This window comes from Temnothorax americanus, unplaced genomic scaffold (assembly GCF_048541705.1).
Source record: "Temnothorax americanus isolate GAGA-0224 unplaced genomic scaffold, ASM4854170v1 Scaffold107, whole genome shotgun sequence".
In the NCBI taxonomy this organism is placed as follows: domain Eukaryota; kingdom Metazoa; phylum Arthropoda; class Insecta; order Hymenoptera; family Formicidae; genus Temnothorax; species Temnothorax americanus.
The window spans coordinates 370,848-390,170 of NW_027509239.1; the positions used below are offsets into that span (position 1 = coordinate 370,848).

The 19,323-nt window shown below is 34.4% G+C and overlaps 2 protein-coding genes and 1 pseudogene across 4 annotated transcripts in view; 1 reads left to right on the plus strand and 2 right to left on the minus strand.

Moving 5' to 3' along the window:
* The window catches only part of LOC143904413 (glycosyltransferase 25 family member), a 143,384-nt gene extending 128,820 nt beyond the window's left edge, over positions 1-14,564 (minus strand). For both annotated transcript variants that reach the window (XM_077419090.1, XM_077419098.1), the window contains exon 1: positions 14,225-14,564. In XM_077419090.1, the coding sequence (XP_077275216.1) occupies positions 14,225-14,412 (188 nt within the window). In that variant the 5' untranslated portion in view covers positions 14,413-14,564. The remainder of the gene's footprint in view (positions 1-14,224) is intronic.
* Positions 598-19,029, plus strand: LOC143904476 (uncharacterized; annotated as a pseudogene). Its single transcript, XR_013258916.1, has 7 exons — positions 598-4,588; positions 4,707-4,839; positions 5,589-6,098; positions 15,522-16,428; positions 17,044-17,864; positions 17,941-18,081; positions 18,252-19,029. The product of XR_013258916.1 is annotated as an uncharacterized LOC143904476 (transcript).
* On the minus strand, positions 14,755-17,263 carry Mtdna-helicase (mitochondrial DNA helicase). Its single transcript, XM_077419075.1, has 7 exons — positions 17,008-17,263; positions 16,657-16,898; positions 15,889-16,570; positions 15,542-15,786; positions 15,375-15,469; positions 15,077-15,293; positions 14,755-15,003 (listed from the first exon to the last, which is right to left on the minus strand). Exons 1-7 carry the CDS (start codon positions 17,261-17,263, stop codon positions 14,848-14,850), a joined length of 1,893 nt encoding a protein of 630 aa, XP_077275201.1. The 3' UTR covers positions 14,755-14,847.
* Positions 19,030-19,323: the final 294 nt, after the last annotated feature.

Sequence of the window (19,323 nt, forward strand, 5' to 3'; positions counted from 1 at the left end):
CTATACGATATTTTATATAAGCCAGAACTCCGAAATTTCATACAACGTCTCACCCATATACCCGTAAATGCGTCTTCCTCGGGCGATAAAAATTATTTAAAAAATGACCAAATAATGCTTATCGACAGAACTCTTTAGAAAACGTTAGAACATGTTCAGAACTACACGAGAATTATAACAGAACTCACAAAACTGTTAAAAATCGTACAGCGTCTCACCCCATTCTCTCAAAGTACTCGATTCTCGGGCGTTATTAATTTATTTAAAAATTATACAACATTGCTAGTGCCGGAAACTCTTTAGAAAATGCTTCTATATGCTCAGAACTACTCGAAAAATATTTTACATAAACTGAAACTTCGAGATTTCGCATAGCGTCTCACCTTCTTCCGTCATGATGACTTTTCAGGTAATATTAATTTTTTAAATATAACACAAAGATTCTAACGCTCGAAACTCTTTAGAAAATGCTTCAATATGCTCAGAACTACTCGAAAAATATTATATAAATCGGAACTCCGAGATTTCAACTGGCGTCTCAACTCGGTATACTCATTACATTGTAATTTTGTTTTTAGTACCTTATAATTAATTTTTTTGCTTTTATGTGGCAGAACTCTTTATAGAACTGTTATAGAACTATAAATCTCGCAAAATCTGATAAGATATAGCGGCGGAACTCGTGTAGGACAAAGTGAGACGCTGTATGAACCTAGCGTCTCACTCAGTTTGTACTGACGCGTTTTTTGGCTTTAATGGCCAAATATGTATTAATAATAATTACAAATTTTATATTATATATATATCCCTTAAATGCCCCCTGAAGTCCAGCGGACCCCAGACCCTTTACGATGATATATTTTCAAATGTTTTTGCCAAAAATGGAGCTCATGCTCCCATTGATGATAGTTGAGTGATAGTTGAGTGATGATAGTTGAGTGATTGACCTACCCGTTTGTACACTTAGCAGTACTCAGTTTATTTAATTTTTTATACTATGTTGAAATGGAAATTTTAACAATATAAGCATTTTATTCTCCTTTCTAAGCCTTGAACAACATTGAAAAAAATTTTCATAACTAAAGATCAAAGAATCAATGAGTAAGGAGACATTTTTCATGCTGGGGTCTTTTAGACCCCTCATGTCATTTACGAGATTTTTGAAAGGTGTGGCATTTAAGGGATATATATATATATATATATATATATATATATATATATATATAAGGGTTATAATAGGGCAAAGTCGGCCCTATTTTTTCGGTGCCAATTTTTAACAACAAAATAAATCACTTTAGTAAAATATATACCATTGTAAAGAGTGAACCCTTGGCTACAAAATTTATATAGGCATTTTTGGACTACGTCGCTTTGTTCAATCGGTATAGAGTAAAAACGACAAAGATGCAAAAATCGAAAAATCGAAATTCCCGGGGCGGAGTCGTGTCTTCATTCTCGGACTGGATTTTAAATAAAGATACATAATTTTGATCATAAAAAATAATAGAATACACTTTATTCATTGTTTGTTAGTAGAAAAATTGAAAGCGAAAAATAATTTCAAGAAAATCAATTTTCTTTTTCGTTAATAGTTAAAGCATGTAAAAACAGAGTCTGACGAGCGCACGCACTCGTTGTGTGCCTTACGCCTGCACGAAATGCACTGTTTTTCATCGGCTGTTTTCTATTATCTCCGAGCATACGCAGCACATATTGCTTTTTCTTGACTTCGTTTTGGCTAGGTCACGACTTCGCCCCGAACACAAGTTTTAGGTTTGGTCGCTTATAAAATAATAGAAACCAATTAAAATAAAAAAAACTGCACGGAATTCGTGTTCAGCATGCATCACTCTTTAGAATCACTTACTTTGAGATTCGGAGAGACAATAATAAGATATTACAAACTTTCGACGCGGAAGAAATTTTACTTTTGACCTGCGAAAACACGTTTGCTTCGATAAGAATCACAACATGGTACGTAACCTCATTAAACTCCGTTGGTCACGTAAGCACCATAAGCCGCGTTTACAGTATTAATGACGAGTTTGCACAACATACAGATTTCGAGATAATTGCAAAAACGACTCCGCCCCGGTCTCCCCTATATATATTTTTCCCAACTTATTAAACTGCGCACCGATTCTTCGACGGACTTGAAACATTAAAATACCTCCCCGTAATAAAATCGATTCAAATTAACTATCTAAATAACTGTAAAGAATTTATTGCGAAAAATATATTACCTCAGCTAGGGTTCGAACTTGGAACCTCCCTCATTCCGTGAAGGGTGTCGTACCAATTCGACTACTGAGGCATGTGGTACTATATATTTATCGTAATAAAATAAAATTTTATTTTAATAAGGATGCAGAATCCACACAACAGTCTGTGTTATCAGTGCCATCTTCAATTGATGAACTTCCTAAAACTAGACTTGAAATTGTACAGCCAAAAAAAGAAAAAATGTAGACCATAAAAAATCGTCATGCACTAACATTTAAGAAAAGTTCCAAAAACTGCAGAAACTATATAAAAAATCAGAAAAATTGCGTATTTCAATGAAGAAACGTTATAAATAGTCACAAGTGGCATGGAAGAAAAAAATGAAGAAAATACAGGAAAAATTATGTATTGCTGAAAAAATTCCAAACGCAGTTCAGAAAATATTCAATGAAAATCAAATAAAAATGTTAACTCTTCAATTAAAATAAATGCCTAAGTGGTGTGATGCGACATTAATTATAGGGTATCAATTAAAATTTGCTTGCGGTATTCAAGATATCGCGAATTATTAACCCAAGGACTTCCACTTCCTTCATTTAGAACATTAAATAGAAAATTAGAAAACTGGAAATTTTTGAGCGAAATAAGTAATAAAATTTTTTGTTTTTTAAACGTAAAAGTTTCGCAATTTCAAAATGACATCGACAAAGATTGTTTAATAGTTCTGGATAAAGTAATAACACCAGCTGAAACATATGATACATCTACCAATACATTCATAGGAAATGTAACTTTGCCAAAGCATGACGGTAATAAAGTAGCGACACATGCTCTAGTTACTCTAGTATTTATGCTTGCGGGTATTGAACAGAGATGGAAACAAACTGTTGGATATTTTATACAGGAAATAGTACAGACGGATTTATTTATAAATATAAAAATATTTAATATTAAAAATAATTGAAAAAAACACGAATGAAATAGATTCACATGTCCATGGAATTGTATCCGACATGGGTTCACCGAATCAAGCGATGTGGAAATCCTTTGGCATTAATATTTCGAGATATTCCACTGCGCAAAATAAATTTCAACACCCACTAGACAATACTCGACATCTGTTTTTTTTCACGACGTTTGTCACGCATTAAAAAATTTAAAAGAAGGAATACTCAATCATGTAAATATTAATATTCCTTCCAAATTTGTTGAAAAATATAAATTGCCTACAAACATCGTAAACTCACAGCATTTAGTACAATTGCTCAATTTGCAAAAAGATTGGGACTTACTGCTTGTATCCAAGTTACGCGAGGAATACTTAGATAAATCTAGACATTTTATAAACATGAGAGTAAAGAGCACACGCCACGTTTTGAGTCCAGAAGTGAGTTCTGCGCTGAACTATGTAGCTAATGAATACAATCGACAAAAGTATAAAACAACTTCTTGGCTAGTTTCACAAATTGCAAAATGATAGAAAAGTAACGTAACGCATGTAACGTATGATGTGTTACGTTACGTTTTTCTATGTGCGTTGCCGTACGTTTGGCTTACGTGTGGCGTAAGGCAATTCTCACATAAGGTGGCGTGAGACGCTACGGCAATGTTCGTGCCCCGGCCCTAACTCGTACTTTACGTAACTAACCTACACTATAGATTTTCAGTACTGACAGTGAATATCGGAACGCAGCCTTAATATACAAACTAAAGTTTCAGCAATTTGAAAATTCAGCGTATCAAGTTGGTCACGTGGTTTTGATCGGGAAATGGCGTCTTCGAAACTTCCGCCCGATATTGGCTTAACTCTACCTTGACCAACTCTAGACCGGTATTCATAATGCGATCTTATTTCAACCGTCTTAAGTAATATCTTAAGATGCTAATACGGCCCTGTGATTGGTTAATGGCCTAGTTTACATCGACCGTTTGATACGCGTACCAAGTACTATATCCGTATCAAATTCGTATCAAATCTCGGTTTACACCGGGATAACCCAGTGTAAACTAATGAATTTCACTAGATCGCCCACTCGATCCCTGCAGTCTATTGTCTATTGTTTATAATTTTCATGATCCGTACCCAGACTCTTATAAAGGGACTCTAACATCGACTAGTTGAGAAATGCGTGAACTAAAACCGACGTCATGTCGATAACGTATTGGTCACGTTGGTCATGTCGGTCATATCAATCATGTACACGTGCACGTGTTTTTATGACTATTTTGTTATTATAAATAAATTGACTGAAAAAATCAGTATAATATACAACAATATGGTCGCTTATTGTTTTGTTGAAGGATGCACATCGAGCAAATACAAAAGGAAGACTGAAAGACATAAGTCTATCGTGCCTATGTACGGGTAAGTCAAAGTTAACCTTAAATAAATATGTATGTGTATATATATATATATATACATATATATAATTATAGCAAATAATCTTTTATATTTTAAGAATATAATTCTATTATATTTTCAGATTCCCCACTGATAAGAAACTAAAGAAAAAATGGATAAATGCATTACTTGTTTTAAACAAACAAAGTAATGCTTGTAGCAAAGTGTTCGTTTGAAAAAGAATGCTGTCCCAAGTGTATTTCCCAATGCAGAACAAAGATATGATATAATAAAAACCATTTATAATAAAACATTCAGTTTTTTATTTCTTTCTGCTTATTAATAAAAAAATGTTTTAATTTTAACGCAATATGCTTTAAGATGCATGGAATTTGGGCGGCCAAGAACATCTCCGTAAAAACCAAGGCCAGGCTCGTGCGCACCTTGGTGTTCTCGATATTCGCGTACGGCGCTGAAACCTGGACTCTAAAGGCGAACGACCGCAAACGTATTGACGCCTTTGAGATGTGGTGCTGGAGGAGGATGCTGCGCATTCCCTGGACGGCACACCGGACCAACGCATCTATCCTGCGTGAGCTAAGTATAACAGCGAGACTTTCTACTATCTGCCTACGGAGGATACTTGAATACTTCGGCCACATCGCCAGGAGGAGCGATGACAACTTGGAAAAGTTGATGGTGACTGGCAAGATGGAAGGAAAAAGACCGAGGGGGCGTAGCCCTACACGCTGGGCCGATCAGATACGCACTACACTCGACACCACCATGCATGAGGCCCTCCACACCGCCCAGGACCGAATCAGCTGGCGGAATGTCGTGAGGCGGAAGATTATTCCAGGAAGGGGTCACGACCCTCAGCACTGAGGAAAACGACGCAAGGAGATGCTTTAAAAAAGATACTTTTTATAATTTGAATATATAAATGAAATATGTATTAAATATATATTATTCTTTTTTTTCTTTAATTATTCAAATTGTTTATTAATTGAATATTTTTACAGTAAGAGAGAGACAATATGTGAAAATGAAAATAATTTAAATCTTAACAAAATCGAAGAAATTGAGCAATTTCAAATAAACCAGCTAATTATTTAAGATAAAAATTCAGTTAAATATAATGAAGCTAGTGAAATTAATTTAATATGAGCTACAAGAAAATATTAAAAAAGAAACACCCAGAAGTAATCATTATTGTAGCGAAGAAACTGATGTATTCTCTTCCAATATGCAAAAAGTTGAGGAATGCATTGTGGATAAAAGTGTTGCAACGTTTACTAAGAAGATTAGATATCCTGGAGAGATAACGGATGCCCTAATAGAAAATATGTCTCGAGATGATATGATAAATGTCATTAAAATGTTAAGAGAAACGACAAGAAAGAAAAATATCACTATAAAACGTTTGCGAACTCAACTTTCACGTAAAGAAAAGAAAACAAACAGCTTAAGCACATTATTAGAAGATTTAAAGCAAAAATATAGTCTTTCTTCTGATTGTTGTGGGATATTACAGGTAAATAAAAATTAAATTTATACATAGTTTTTTGTATATATAATGTGTATTGTGTATTGTGTATTTATATTTTTATATGTTGTACTAAGTTTTAATTGTACTCAATGATAAAAAATTATTACTAGACTTATATATACTAGATTATACTAAATTACTAGATTATATTAAAGTTAATTTACATTAACATTTAAGCGAACGTTACTTCTGTAGTAACTTACGATAATTCACTTGTTGTGCAAATTTTAAGCGAGAGTAGTGCCGCAGCCTTAGAGCAGTTTCATGAAGATAGTCATCCAGATTTTACACATCTATTAAGTATTTGTCATCTATTACATTAGAAGTCAAAGGAAAACGTGTTCCAGTGATAGAAACAACATCAAAAACCGGTTTTCTTGGGTTAATTATTAATATGAAAAATGTACAGTTTTTATTTTATGAATACGTAGAGAAGGGATATTTGCAATATCTATTGTCTTATAAGTTATCACAAGATCACTTGAAAATGTTCTTTTCATGTATTCGTGCAATGGGAGGATATAATAATAATCCCAGTATCAAGCAATTTATAGCTTTATATAAACGCCTTCTGCATGACAATGAAATTAAACCTTCTACACAAGGAAATTGTGTTCCGTTGGATAATATTCCTATCCTAAATAATTCATCGCACAAAACATCACCTAGTTCGAATACAGAAAGAGAAAGTGAAAATAATGAAGATGAAAATAATAATAATAATGATATGTTAATTGACGATATACCACTGCTACATATAAATCTTGCTAATAATCACGCGATTACATACATAGCAGGATACGTTGAAAAAAAGATTTTAAAGTCTATAAAATGTCAGACGTGTTATCAATTGTTCAATGAATGTGAAGGAGTAACATCTAAGTTTATTGATAGAAAAAATTGTGGATTGTTAAGATATCCTCGAATAGATACGTTTACTATTGTAAGTGCTGCAGAAAAAATTGTTAATTTCTTTAGAATAAACAATAAATTAAGTAGTTCAAACGCATTTAATATAATGGTTTCGAAAACATTGAGAAATATACACGTGACTACATTATTTAATAATTTTGATTTGCATAGTCGTGAAGTTTCACAAACATTTGGCGTAATGGAAGATCACAAATTTATGATAATTAAATCAATTATTACGTTATTTTTTTAAATAAAATTTTACTACTACAGAAAACAAGTTACTTTAAAAAAACATAATACATTTATTAGACACCATTTTACAAAAACTATTATTTTTCAGGGCCAGTAACAATATTAAAAATATAAGAATATTACATAAAGTTATATTATAGTTTATATTGTATTAATTTTATGTCAAATATATTTTGTTTATTGTATCAGATATTGAAATAAATGGCAGGTGTAATAAGTTTTTCTTATACACCGTTTTGTTGTGTTAATTTATTTTATTTACACATTTTTTTAAATTTAGATTATTAATTTTTTTTATGCACATCATAATTTATTACTTATATTTAAAATAAGAATAAGTAATCTTGTTTTTATATTCTTTGCTTCTATTTTTGTTTTTTAAAATATTCCAATATTTAACATATTATATTTTAATATTTATGTAAATGTTTACAAACAAAATATATTACAATATACATTACAAAGTAAAAATTAAGTACTCATACTACGCTTTAAACATAAAAAAATATACCTTTTTATAATAGATACAACTTAAAGCATATTTAAATTTGCCGGTCTTTGGTCGATGGGGCGGGGCTTAGTATCGCAGATGTTGGGCACGCGTCTCTCTCTGTCTGTTGCATGGGTTAACACCAGTTTGAAAGGTGTTTGAAAGGTGAAAGGTGTTTCATTCCCGAGATGCGCAGTGGTCTAAAATAATGACTGCCTTCTGACCAATCAAAAAGCCTCCCCAAATGTAAAAAGCAACATGGCTACTTCCATGATATGTAAGAGGTTAGATTGTTAGCCGCTGCATGAGCGGATTCTCGCTTAAAATATAAATGCATTTATTTATTTGTTATTATTATATTATACACTAACTTTTATACACTTATTTTTTATGAATAGCACGGCTTCTAAAACTTAAAGCGGTCCGATAAACTACATAGTCCGATCTTATTATATTTAATATTATCAAAGAAATTTTTTCTTATTTCGTCGGCTGCGTTTCGGCATTCATACAACTGATTGTAGAACCGGCCTAATCAATCGTGGTTAATGATTTTATCATTTCAAATTATATTACGTATTTTTATTTATGTAGTCTTTTATTACTTTAAAAATTTTTTAATTTTGTTTGTATTTTTTTTACATTTACAACTTTTCTTTACATTTTTACCAATACTGCATTAGAATTTCGCGCTACATTTGGGGAGTGAATTTGATTGGCTGCTCCGTATTTGGCCGCCATTATGCGCAATGAAACACCTTTCTTTTTACGGAGGATTCACATTGCGTCCGATCACGTCCGATGTTCGACGTACGACGATCCGACATCCAATAACAGAATTTATTATTAGAGACAAAAATTTCCTATTGGATGTCGGATCGTCGTACGTCGAACATCGGACGCAATGTGAATCCTCCATTACATCATGGTTGCTGCATTGCTGCTAGCAGTCCATGTTATATAGTCAAAGGTCTGCCCGCTCTGCGTACTAATGCGAAATTGAAAAGGGATCGACGCCGTTCTAATCAATGGCTCCTGCCTCATTCGTATGATGTTAGCCGACGACTGACACTTTTTTAAAAAAATTAGTGACACGTTTTAAAAAAATGTGAAATCGATTATATTTCGTTTGTAGATTATTGTAGTGCATTTATTTTCGTTTGTTGGTTTATAATTAATTATTTAATTGTAGACCATGAAACTAGCCGACATATATTATAAAATTAAAAAATTTGAACATTATTTCCTCACAATTTTCAAGTATGCTATTCCTCTTATAAGAAAGCCTTTTTTTATGTATATAATTATTAGTAGATATTTATTAATTTGGCTTCCTCATAGAAGAAGCTTTATGAGCGAAATAAAATGTTGATTAAGCAACGTACAAATTTATAATTTGCATACTTGAAAATTGTGAGAAAGTAATGTTCAGCGCAAATTCTATAAATGAAAAAAAAAACAGAACAATTTTAAAAATTATTTTTATACTAAAAATATGTTGACGCAATAGTCTGAGCTTATATTTATCAATATTAGTTAATTTAATGATTTATAGTTGAGGTTATGTATTCTCTATATATATTCTCATTTCAGTATTAAGTGATAATATAAAATCACATTCAATTTTAATAAAATTGGATTTATTAAGTACAATTCTTGCACTTTTATTTTTTCTCTTGCTCACTTTATCAGTTATAACGTACAGTATGTACAGTTATACTGTAGTCATATGTCATAAATTGACATATACTATACACTATATTTTTACTAAAATATACTCAAAACGGAAATATCCCATTAATGGCGGACGACCAATCCGCATCCTACAGCCTACGTGTCTCATCCCTCATTAATGCTAGGTCTACAATGCGAGTCGTAAAGTCGTGAGTCGTAAGAATTGACCAATCACAGTCGATTATTCTCCTTAAATTCGATTGTAATTGATCAATTCTTACGACTCGCGACTTTTATGACTCGCATTGTAGACCTAGCATAAAGGTGCGAATTCATGGGACGCTCGTTTCAGCGTATCGCGAAATCACGTGATTTCGCGCTGACGCTAGCGTCAAGCAAAGAAAGCTGGATTTTCTCAGCTTTAGCGTCAATGCCAAAGCAGCGCGAAGACGCCGAAATTTTGACGCTGTTTTCCTTTTCATGAATTTCAATTGACGCCGACGTCACGTGTGGTCATGCGACCTTCTTGCCGCTGAAAATGAGCGTCGAGCGTCAGCATGAAAAGGCACCTTAATGCGGGATCTACAATGCAAGTCGCAAAGTCGTGAGTCGCAAGAATTAACCAATCACAATCGAATTTGAGGAGAATAATCGACTGTGATTGGTCAATTCTTACGACTCACGACTTCACGACTCGCATTGTAGACCTATAAGGGTGCGATCACATGAACTGATTCAGAAACGCGAATATGCGTAACCGAAAATGCGAAACGCTTTTGATTGATTAGGGTGCGTTCCCACTATACGCGTCACAACGCCGCGTCATGAGTTATCCAATCAAAACGTTTCATTTTATACGTCATTTCCGACAAGATCTCGCGTCGGAAATGACGTCAGAAAATGAAACGTTTTGATTGGATAACTCATGACGCGGCGTCGTGACGCGACGCGCGACGCGTATAGTGGGAACGCACCAGTAGGGCCGGGGCACGAACATTGCCGTAGCGTCTTACGCCACCTTACGTGAGAATTGCCTTAAGGCTCAGTCACAATGAGAAAAATAAGGAATAAAATAAAGGAATAAGGAATAAAGGAATGTCGCATCTCACTTCAGTACACGTACATTTAAGTGAGATACAACATGCCTTATTCCTTATTCCTTTATCTTATTCTATATTTTTCTCATTGTGACTGAGCCCTTACGCCACACTTAAGCCAAACGTAAGGCAACGCACATATACTACGTTTACGCGAGCGTTACTTCTGTAGTAACTTACGATATATCACTCGTTTACGCGGAGTAAATTATCGTAAGTTACTACAAAATCCCGTTTACGCGAAGGAATTATCGTAAGTTACTACAGAAGTAACGCTCGCGTAAACGTAGTAATAGAAAAGTAACGTAACGCATGTAACGTATGATATGTTACGTTACGTTTTTCTATGTGCGTTGCCGTACGTTTGGCTTACGTGTGGCGTAAGGCATTTCTCACGTAAGGTGGCGTAAGACGCTACGGCAATGTTCATGCCTCGGCCCTTACGCGATACGCGTTACGCGGAAAATATCAGTCTATGTGACCGCACCTTTATGCAGTCTATGCGTTTCATGCGCAACTCGGAAGGGCCGGTATCACAGTCTTCGATTAACGTGATTCTCCGATTAAACTCACTCTTCGTCTCTTTCTAGGGGGATAGTTAGAAAGAGATGCAAAGTGAGTTTAATCAGAGAATTACGTTAATCGGAGACTGTTACTACTACTACGTTTACGCGAGCGTTACTTCTGTAGTAACTTACGATAATTCCTTCGCGTAAACAGGATTTTGTAGTAACTTACGATAATTTACTCCGCGTAAACGAGTGATATATCGTAAGTTACTACAGAAGTAACGCTCGCGTAACCGTAGTACTTGGCACATAAAAAAACTTAAGCAGTAAAACTTAAGTAGTACGAAATCAACAGTATGGATTCGCTACCGCTTAGGGCCGTGCCTTAAGTTCTTGACTGTGATTGGCTGATTTGCTTACTGCTTGGGTTTTACTGCTTAAGTTTTTCTATGTGCCAAGGCCTTTACGCTCGCGTAAACGTAGTACTTGTCAAGTGATTGTGTAATACCACTGTATTTTCGCATGCGCCGTATCGATTGGCGGGTAACTTCAAGTTTATAAGTAAAGAAACCGCGACAAAGAGCAAACAAAAATGCGCATCAATGACATAAAATCCCGATAGAATAATTGTTTCAAGGTATCTGTAATTAATTTGGTAATTATATAGAATAGCTACTGCACCTCAAAAATGAATAAAAATAGGCTCATTCGACGCATTTTGGCACGAAACGAAAGAATCTGGCAGAAAAATGCGGCGGTCTGCCCCGCGACGCGAGATATTAAACGTTAAAGTTGACAGAAATCAGGTTATGATTCCTGTCATACCTAGAGTCCCTTTATAAGAGTCTGGACAGACTTTGGGAGTGCAACAACATGGCGTGAATGTCACGTATATAGGGACTCTATTCTAGACGCCCTAGATATGGAAGAAAAACACTATGGCGTCGATGACTACACGTAATCGTTGTATTGTTGTGATATCGTGAGAGAATTCTACAGAGGCTGTGAGAAAGTGTGTTTGTCTATATTTTTATTTTGACTCGATAGAGATAAGATAACCAAAACTTTAAAATACCTGAAAAGAATATTTCAATAAAATAAATTATAATAGTATACAATTTATTGATAGAGAAAATTACGAGATGTATATATAGATAAATGTATGACATTGTCATTTTCATTTTTTATTAATTTTGTAATTCTTTATTTCAAATTCTAAGACACCTATTCTGTAAATGTTAACGACATCATTTCGTGCTTTGCGCAGGTATGTAACACTACAGTGCTACAGCAAAGCACGTAACAATATCGTTAATGTGTACTGGCACGTAATATGCACGTAACTTTGCGGAATGGATTCCTGTCGAAATTATACTGTTTTCCCTAAAAATACAATAGAAATGTAGGAAATAACAATTCCGATCGGAATCCATTTCGAAAAGTTCCATAATACGCACCTTGAGAAAGGCTCCTAAGGCTCGTTATTTTACCGCTCGTGATTGGTTCCGCCATAGTGTTGCACGTCCAATGAAAATAAGGACCAGTCTGTCCAGACTCTTATAAAGTGACTCTAGTCATACCGACGACATGTAGCGACTACGAACATGCCCTGCAGCCATATGCGCATGCTCAGTGGCCGCACGCGCATGCAGCAGATCACGTGACAACTGTTTGGTTGGTGAGTCAGAAGTGTAACATAATTCGAAATGATATTCTTTCGGCGTATAGATTAGTGATGCTTTAAAAGTATTTAAGTGTTTAAAGCGCGTCAACTAACCTATGTAGATTAATATCGCTCTTTAAAAGTATTTAACTGTTTAATGATTTTTGTTAAAGCAGGGCATACACACGTGTGTATGTCCTGCTTTATAGAAGTTGTGATTTTCGTTAAAGCAGGGCACACACACACGTGTGTATGTTCTGCTTTATAAAAGTTGTGATTTTCGTTAAAGCAGAGCACACACACGGTGTGTATGTCCTGCTTTATAGAAGTTGTGATTTTCTACAATATATAAATATGTGCTTTTCATATACCAACTATTCTCTGCTTTAACAAATTATTTCTGTTTCATTAATTTCAACGTTTAATATCTGTAGCAGAAATAATTTGTTAAAGCAGAGAATAGTTATATGAAAAGTACATGTTTGACGACTTGACAAGTTATGAAATCTCTGTTATACCGACGAAATGTAGCGACACAATCGCGAAATTTTAAACAAATGAAGCGCGCCAATACAATGTCTGATATGGTCGTATGCACCCGTACGCAAAATAAGAATTGTAATAAAAATAATTAATCTAGAGAAAATACTGTTTTTTGAATTTATACAGTTAATGGCGAGTCATGAGAAATTAGTGGATTTTTTAATTCAACACGGTGTGTTGCCATCAAAAATTAATTGTGGGAATTGCGGTGTAGAATTAGCTATCAATAAAGAGACATTATTGTTCCGATGTCAAAGAAGATATGCTACAGCAACTTCTTCAAAAAAGAAACGTGTCTCCAAATGCTGTAATTTCTTTAAAATTTTTCTCCCAAAACATCTTCCGAATAAATTTGGGCCATGTTTTCGCATCGCCAACAACATCTTGTACCGCGAGCCACGGATTATTATTTATTTGCTCGACTGAATACATTTGGAGGTTGTAAATAATAATTTGAACGTCGCTGCGCTTGTGGCCACAGAACTGACAGAGTATGCGCGTGTGGCCACGGGGCATGTTCATGATCGCTACATCACGTCGGTATGACAGGATTTCTAACCTAAGAATCGTCAACTTTAACGCTAAATATCTCGCGTCGCGGGGCAGACCGCATTTTTCTGCCAGATTCTTTCGTTTCGTGCCAAAATGCGTCGAATCAGCCTATTTTTATTCATTTTTGAGGTGCAGTAGCTATTCTATATAATTACCAATAATTTCCTCATAATTGAGACCATTTAATCTCATTCGACGATTATATTATAATTATTCAAATATCAGGCAATCCTTGACTTTTATAAGTAACCGGAGACCCGTGAATTCTTGTGTTGTTTTAGCCTAAATCGAACACACGCTGACTTTAATTGTAATAGCACATCGACACTGACAATTGTTACGTTGACGATTTTAAATAATCTCGCGGGTTTTACGATGTCGTTGCCGAAGGAGTGAGGTTATGTCTTGTCACTCACCATAAACTTATCCGCTTCTTCGGGTAATCCTGTCGCTCCAGCAGACTCAGAAAATACGGCAAAGTGTGCGCCTTGTTCCTGACTAGAACACCGATCAGCACAGTCGGTTCTTTCGAGATCGCATTGCACGTAGCCAACAACGCGAGACCAACAACGGAATAAACAATTAAATATCCTCGAAGAATCATCGTGATGCGGATAGTAGATACATTCTAATCACGCACGTATCTTTTCGCGTTGCCTATCAGAAATTCTAGATAGAAGAATGAAGATTACGTAAAGAGATGACCTGACGACATGATCTATTCTTCTCATCCTTTGCCTATTATCACTATCACAAGTGCGTAGGTGTGCGCAATCGATAAAACAGGAAATCATACGCAACATAAATAACATATCACATTGTTTTAACCAATCTTATGTCAAAAAATATTTTTTTTATATCTATTTTTCTATAATATATAAATATATAATATTTTATCTCTGAATTCTTTTTCTCTTTTGAGCTTTGTACAAAAAACATCTCAGAAATTCATACAAAATCTATACTTCACTATTAAAATATACATCGATTCTTACAGCAAATCTCAATATTTTGGTCGAATTTTGACTATAATCTTGATTCAATTGTTAACCGAAGGAATAGGAGTTTCCTTTGTTTTTTTTGTTTTATTCACTTCTTCTGATTTCACCTTTTTCTTTTGCGCATAACTGAGTTTGGTTTTGTCAAATTCTAGAACCATTATACCCAAATCTCCGCTATATCTATTCTTCGCAACCTAGTGACACAAGATAAAATAACTCGTCATATTGAAGATTAGAAAATATACTATCTAACATTTGCATATATACCTGCAAATATTTCTTTCCTTTTATACTAATAAGTCTTTTATCTTGTATAATCAATACATTATCAGCTTCTTGACTCGCCTTGGCGCTGCCAAAAATAGACAAAGTTGTCAATTCTTCATCTCGCTCCTTTCTCGGATGTATAACCAAAGTAACGTGGCAGTTATACTTTGTAGAAAAATTCCTGAACTCTGCTATGATCTTATCCTGTTTCCAAAACCTATGCAATAATGATATGCAATAATATATAAATATATAAATAAAATCAATTTTGCAAAAAGAAATAAAACATTCGTCTCACCTATCGGTCAGTTCTTCTGACATACCCATCATAAACTGCATATTGTCAATTATCACATGAGCTATGTCATGCACATACGTTGCATGTTCAACTGCCTGAAATAAAAAAAGCGAAAAGTTACACATAATACCAATTTTTCTGTTATAGATAATGTCATATGATCTTACATCCATAACAACTTTGATGTTCTGCTGACCGTGAAAAGTCATAAAGTAAATTGGTAATTTGTTAAAAGCATCTGCATATGTGTTGAATTTGTCCAAGTTGTCTTCTAAAGACACCTCTGCCATTTGTTGTAGCATGGTTCTGGCTAGTCGAGCATTTCTAATTTCAAAACTGCCCCATAGTGTATTGACACCTTGCATTGCTAAATCTAGCGAATATTCACTCATAAATGTAGTTTTGCCACTGCCTACAAATTTATTCATGTGTAAAAATATATAATTTTGTGAGCAGTATCCTCTCATGAAAGTAATTTAGTTATCTTTTTGTAGCTGGTCTATTATTATCTTACCAGTTGGACCAGTTAGAATCGTAAACTCTCCTCTTCTGTGTCCTTTTAAAATTCGATTTAAAGCAGGATATCTTTTCCACTTTACACCTTGGACTCTGTCTATATTTTGCAAATCGCATAATACATCTTGCCTGAGATCGTCGAAGGTAGTAATACTTTTATGCCAGATCGGTTGTGCATTTGTCAAGATACTTTTAAGATCATAGCCTCTGTCAGCGGCTAGTTTTGGTCTAGGTTGCGTGTCGATTGGTCTCACAAAGTAACATCTCTTCTCATTTAATTTTTTAGCGAACTGTCTGGCTGTATACCAACTCGGTTCATCATTTCCAAACCACATAATTAATTTTTTAAAATTTTCGAAATTTGGCAACAACTGCTGTGGTAAATGCTGCAAATTGTATGGCAAGCAGACAATCACATTTGCTGCCTTTTGAGATGCAATTGCTAATAAATCATGTATTGTTGGCACAACCACTGCAGTCCCATCGCTTCTAGTACCTTTCTGCTTATAAATGATAAATCCACCAACGTTACAAATAGGTACAGTTTGTTCTAATTCTGGTTCACTAGAAAGGGTTTTATAACCCACGACATTGCCAAAAGCAATTAATGGAAAATATAGTAATGCTGGTGAAGTCGCATATACACCATTTAACTGTAAGATGTCCTCTTGTGAAATTTTCTGTAACAATTTTCTTTAATGTATAACACATATATATATATATATATATAAACAATGAAATCTATATGTTAATTTAAATATCTTACTGGAAGGGAGAACATATTTAGTATTCTTTCATATGACTCTGATGACAAATTTGCAATTTGCTGATTAGATTTAATTATGTCATTCCATTGTGAGACATAATTTTCTTGAACTTTTATAGCATTTCTCAAAATTTCCAATTCTTTTTGCGTATTATTTGTTTTGATCAGTTTTGTTAATAACAAAAATTTCTCCAATATATTCCATTCTCCTTTAGAATTACATTTTTCACATACAAAGTATCCTGGGATAAACAAGTTTTTACAAGAAAAAATTATTTTAATTTTATCTATTTGCATACCTTTTATCAAAAATATTCATCTTATTATACATTTTATGATGTTTTTCTTTACCTGTTGTCTTATTAATATAAATCTTTGACTTTTTAGATTTTTCAGAGTCACATATAGGACATTCGACGATTATACATGCATGTCCTTCGACGGTGACAATATGCTTTTGCTTTAGACTATGTTTTATTTGAAATAATGATACCCCAGGTATCGGATCATTTATAGTGCTACCATTAGTTACATACAAACGACGATAAAACATCAGAAATTTATATTTTTCTGTAGTCAAAGAACGCACCAATAATTTTAAAGACATTATTTTTCTTATCTAATTGGAGCTTCATCGACATTGAAATTAGTTCTAGTAGCATTGAAATTGCTTTCATCGATAATAAAGGCTTATAATTCATCAGTCTAGCTGTAAAAGAATTTTATTTACGGCATAATTTTGTTCTGTAAGTGTTGTCACAATACAATTCGTTGTCCAAAGTATTATTCAACGAATAATTACAAGTTTCTCGCAAGAGCATCACTATTGTTTACATCGTTCGTCTTGTTGTCCTTATTGATGCTGATCTTGATCTGTAACAAACTAACAAATGAAAAACCAGCGTGTGGAGCACGTGAGTATAACCTGTATAACTAGAGCTCTAAAAAAGTAGGTATTCTCGTCCGCCATTTTTCTTCCAACCATATGTGAAAACATAACCTTTTCGTAAACGTCAATACACTTTTCAGTCTCGTATCCTCAGGTTCCAAAATAACTGGCTGCGTTGCAATTAATTGCAGTAATAGAAGCGAAAAAGGGTTTCAACTTTTTCGAATTCCAATAAATGTGGAGCGACGAAAAAAGTGGCTTCAAAATCTAAATCTTTGCCGTGAACAGTGGATATCAAGCAAGTCATGTTGTCTGTGAAGTAAGTTCAACGCTGTAAAAGCAAAGCATTATTTATGCCTCATTAAATTGAAAATTCATTGTTTTCCTTATTACAGGTGCACTTTGAGGATTCACAGTTCGAAAGTAGATGTGTCGACGGTTGGAAAAAATTAAAGCCAAGTGCGGTTCCTACTTTATTTCATGTTCTTAATCCACCTCGCAGGATTAATTCACCTCCAAGGAAGTCTCCATACAAAGTAAATAAATTTTCAAATTTTGTCAAATGTTCAGAATGTGGTAGTCGTAGATCTCGAGCTAGGTATACCGACTTTGGAATCGAGCTTTTCATCAAACTTTCTTCTTTCTCTTCTAATTATAAATTCTTGAATATATACAACATATTTGATAGCATATCAATGGTTTTCAGAAGCTACGAAATGAAGTTGCTGGCACGTGTGCACAAAAAGTAGCAGAAGTTCCAATTACTCTAGAAATGGTAATATTATTCGACACACTTGTAGTTCTTTTAATAGAAATTGTTAATTTTTATTTAAAAAACATTGTCCAAAATGTTGTAAAACATGGATTATGCTGCCCCATCAAACCATGATGTTTTCAATGAAGTGGAAGTATCCAGTTATATGCCAAAAAGTTTACTGTCATCTGATAGTAGACTGCACAGGTGGTAGCCGGTTCGTCTTTGGAGGAAAAGAATAAACATTTGCGACCGACGCTTCAATCTGCACAGGTGGTAGCCGGTTCATCTTTGGAGAAGGAGAATCAGATGCTACGCAGCCAAGTCTACCTTAAAAGAAGCGTCCGTTGACATTGCGGCTGAAAGTGACGATTCAACAATAAATCATATCGAGCGTGATGTGCACACTATTACGTTTAGTTATTTTTCCGATTATGTCAGCGAATACGATGCAAAGAATATATTCCATTTGGCTAGAAGTACCACGAATGCAGTTGTAAAGGATATTTATGGAGAATGTGTTGCATTTTTGTTGAGGCACAATTTACCATAGAATGAATTTATAAAAAAAAGCGAAACTATACACGAAAGCATTGAACTTGGGTGGCTTGAAAGAACTTTGTTTTGAAACGTTCAACTTAGTTTTACATTCTGACCATTACTATAAAATCTACAAGGATTTCATTTTGAGGAATAAAAACTCAAGGCTCATCGAATGCATTCATAGAAATGTTGAAATTATTTTTCCCACGTGCTGTAACTTAAAAAAAAAAATTATTATGTCACACGTGCGTGAAAATTAGCCCATTCCGCGCGCGACGCGCGCGTGATAGACCACTTTCCACGCACTTGTAATATAAAATAGAGTGTGTAACACGTGCGGGAAGACGGAAATTCACGGGTGCGGAGTGGACGCACGAGCCGAAGGCGAGTTACACAAATAACTATTAAGCATTTTTTTTACTGTTTGTTCGTTTTGTACCAAAAATTTTTCTGAGAATAGTAAACAACGGAAGAACGTTTT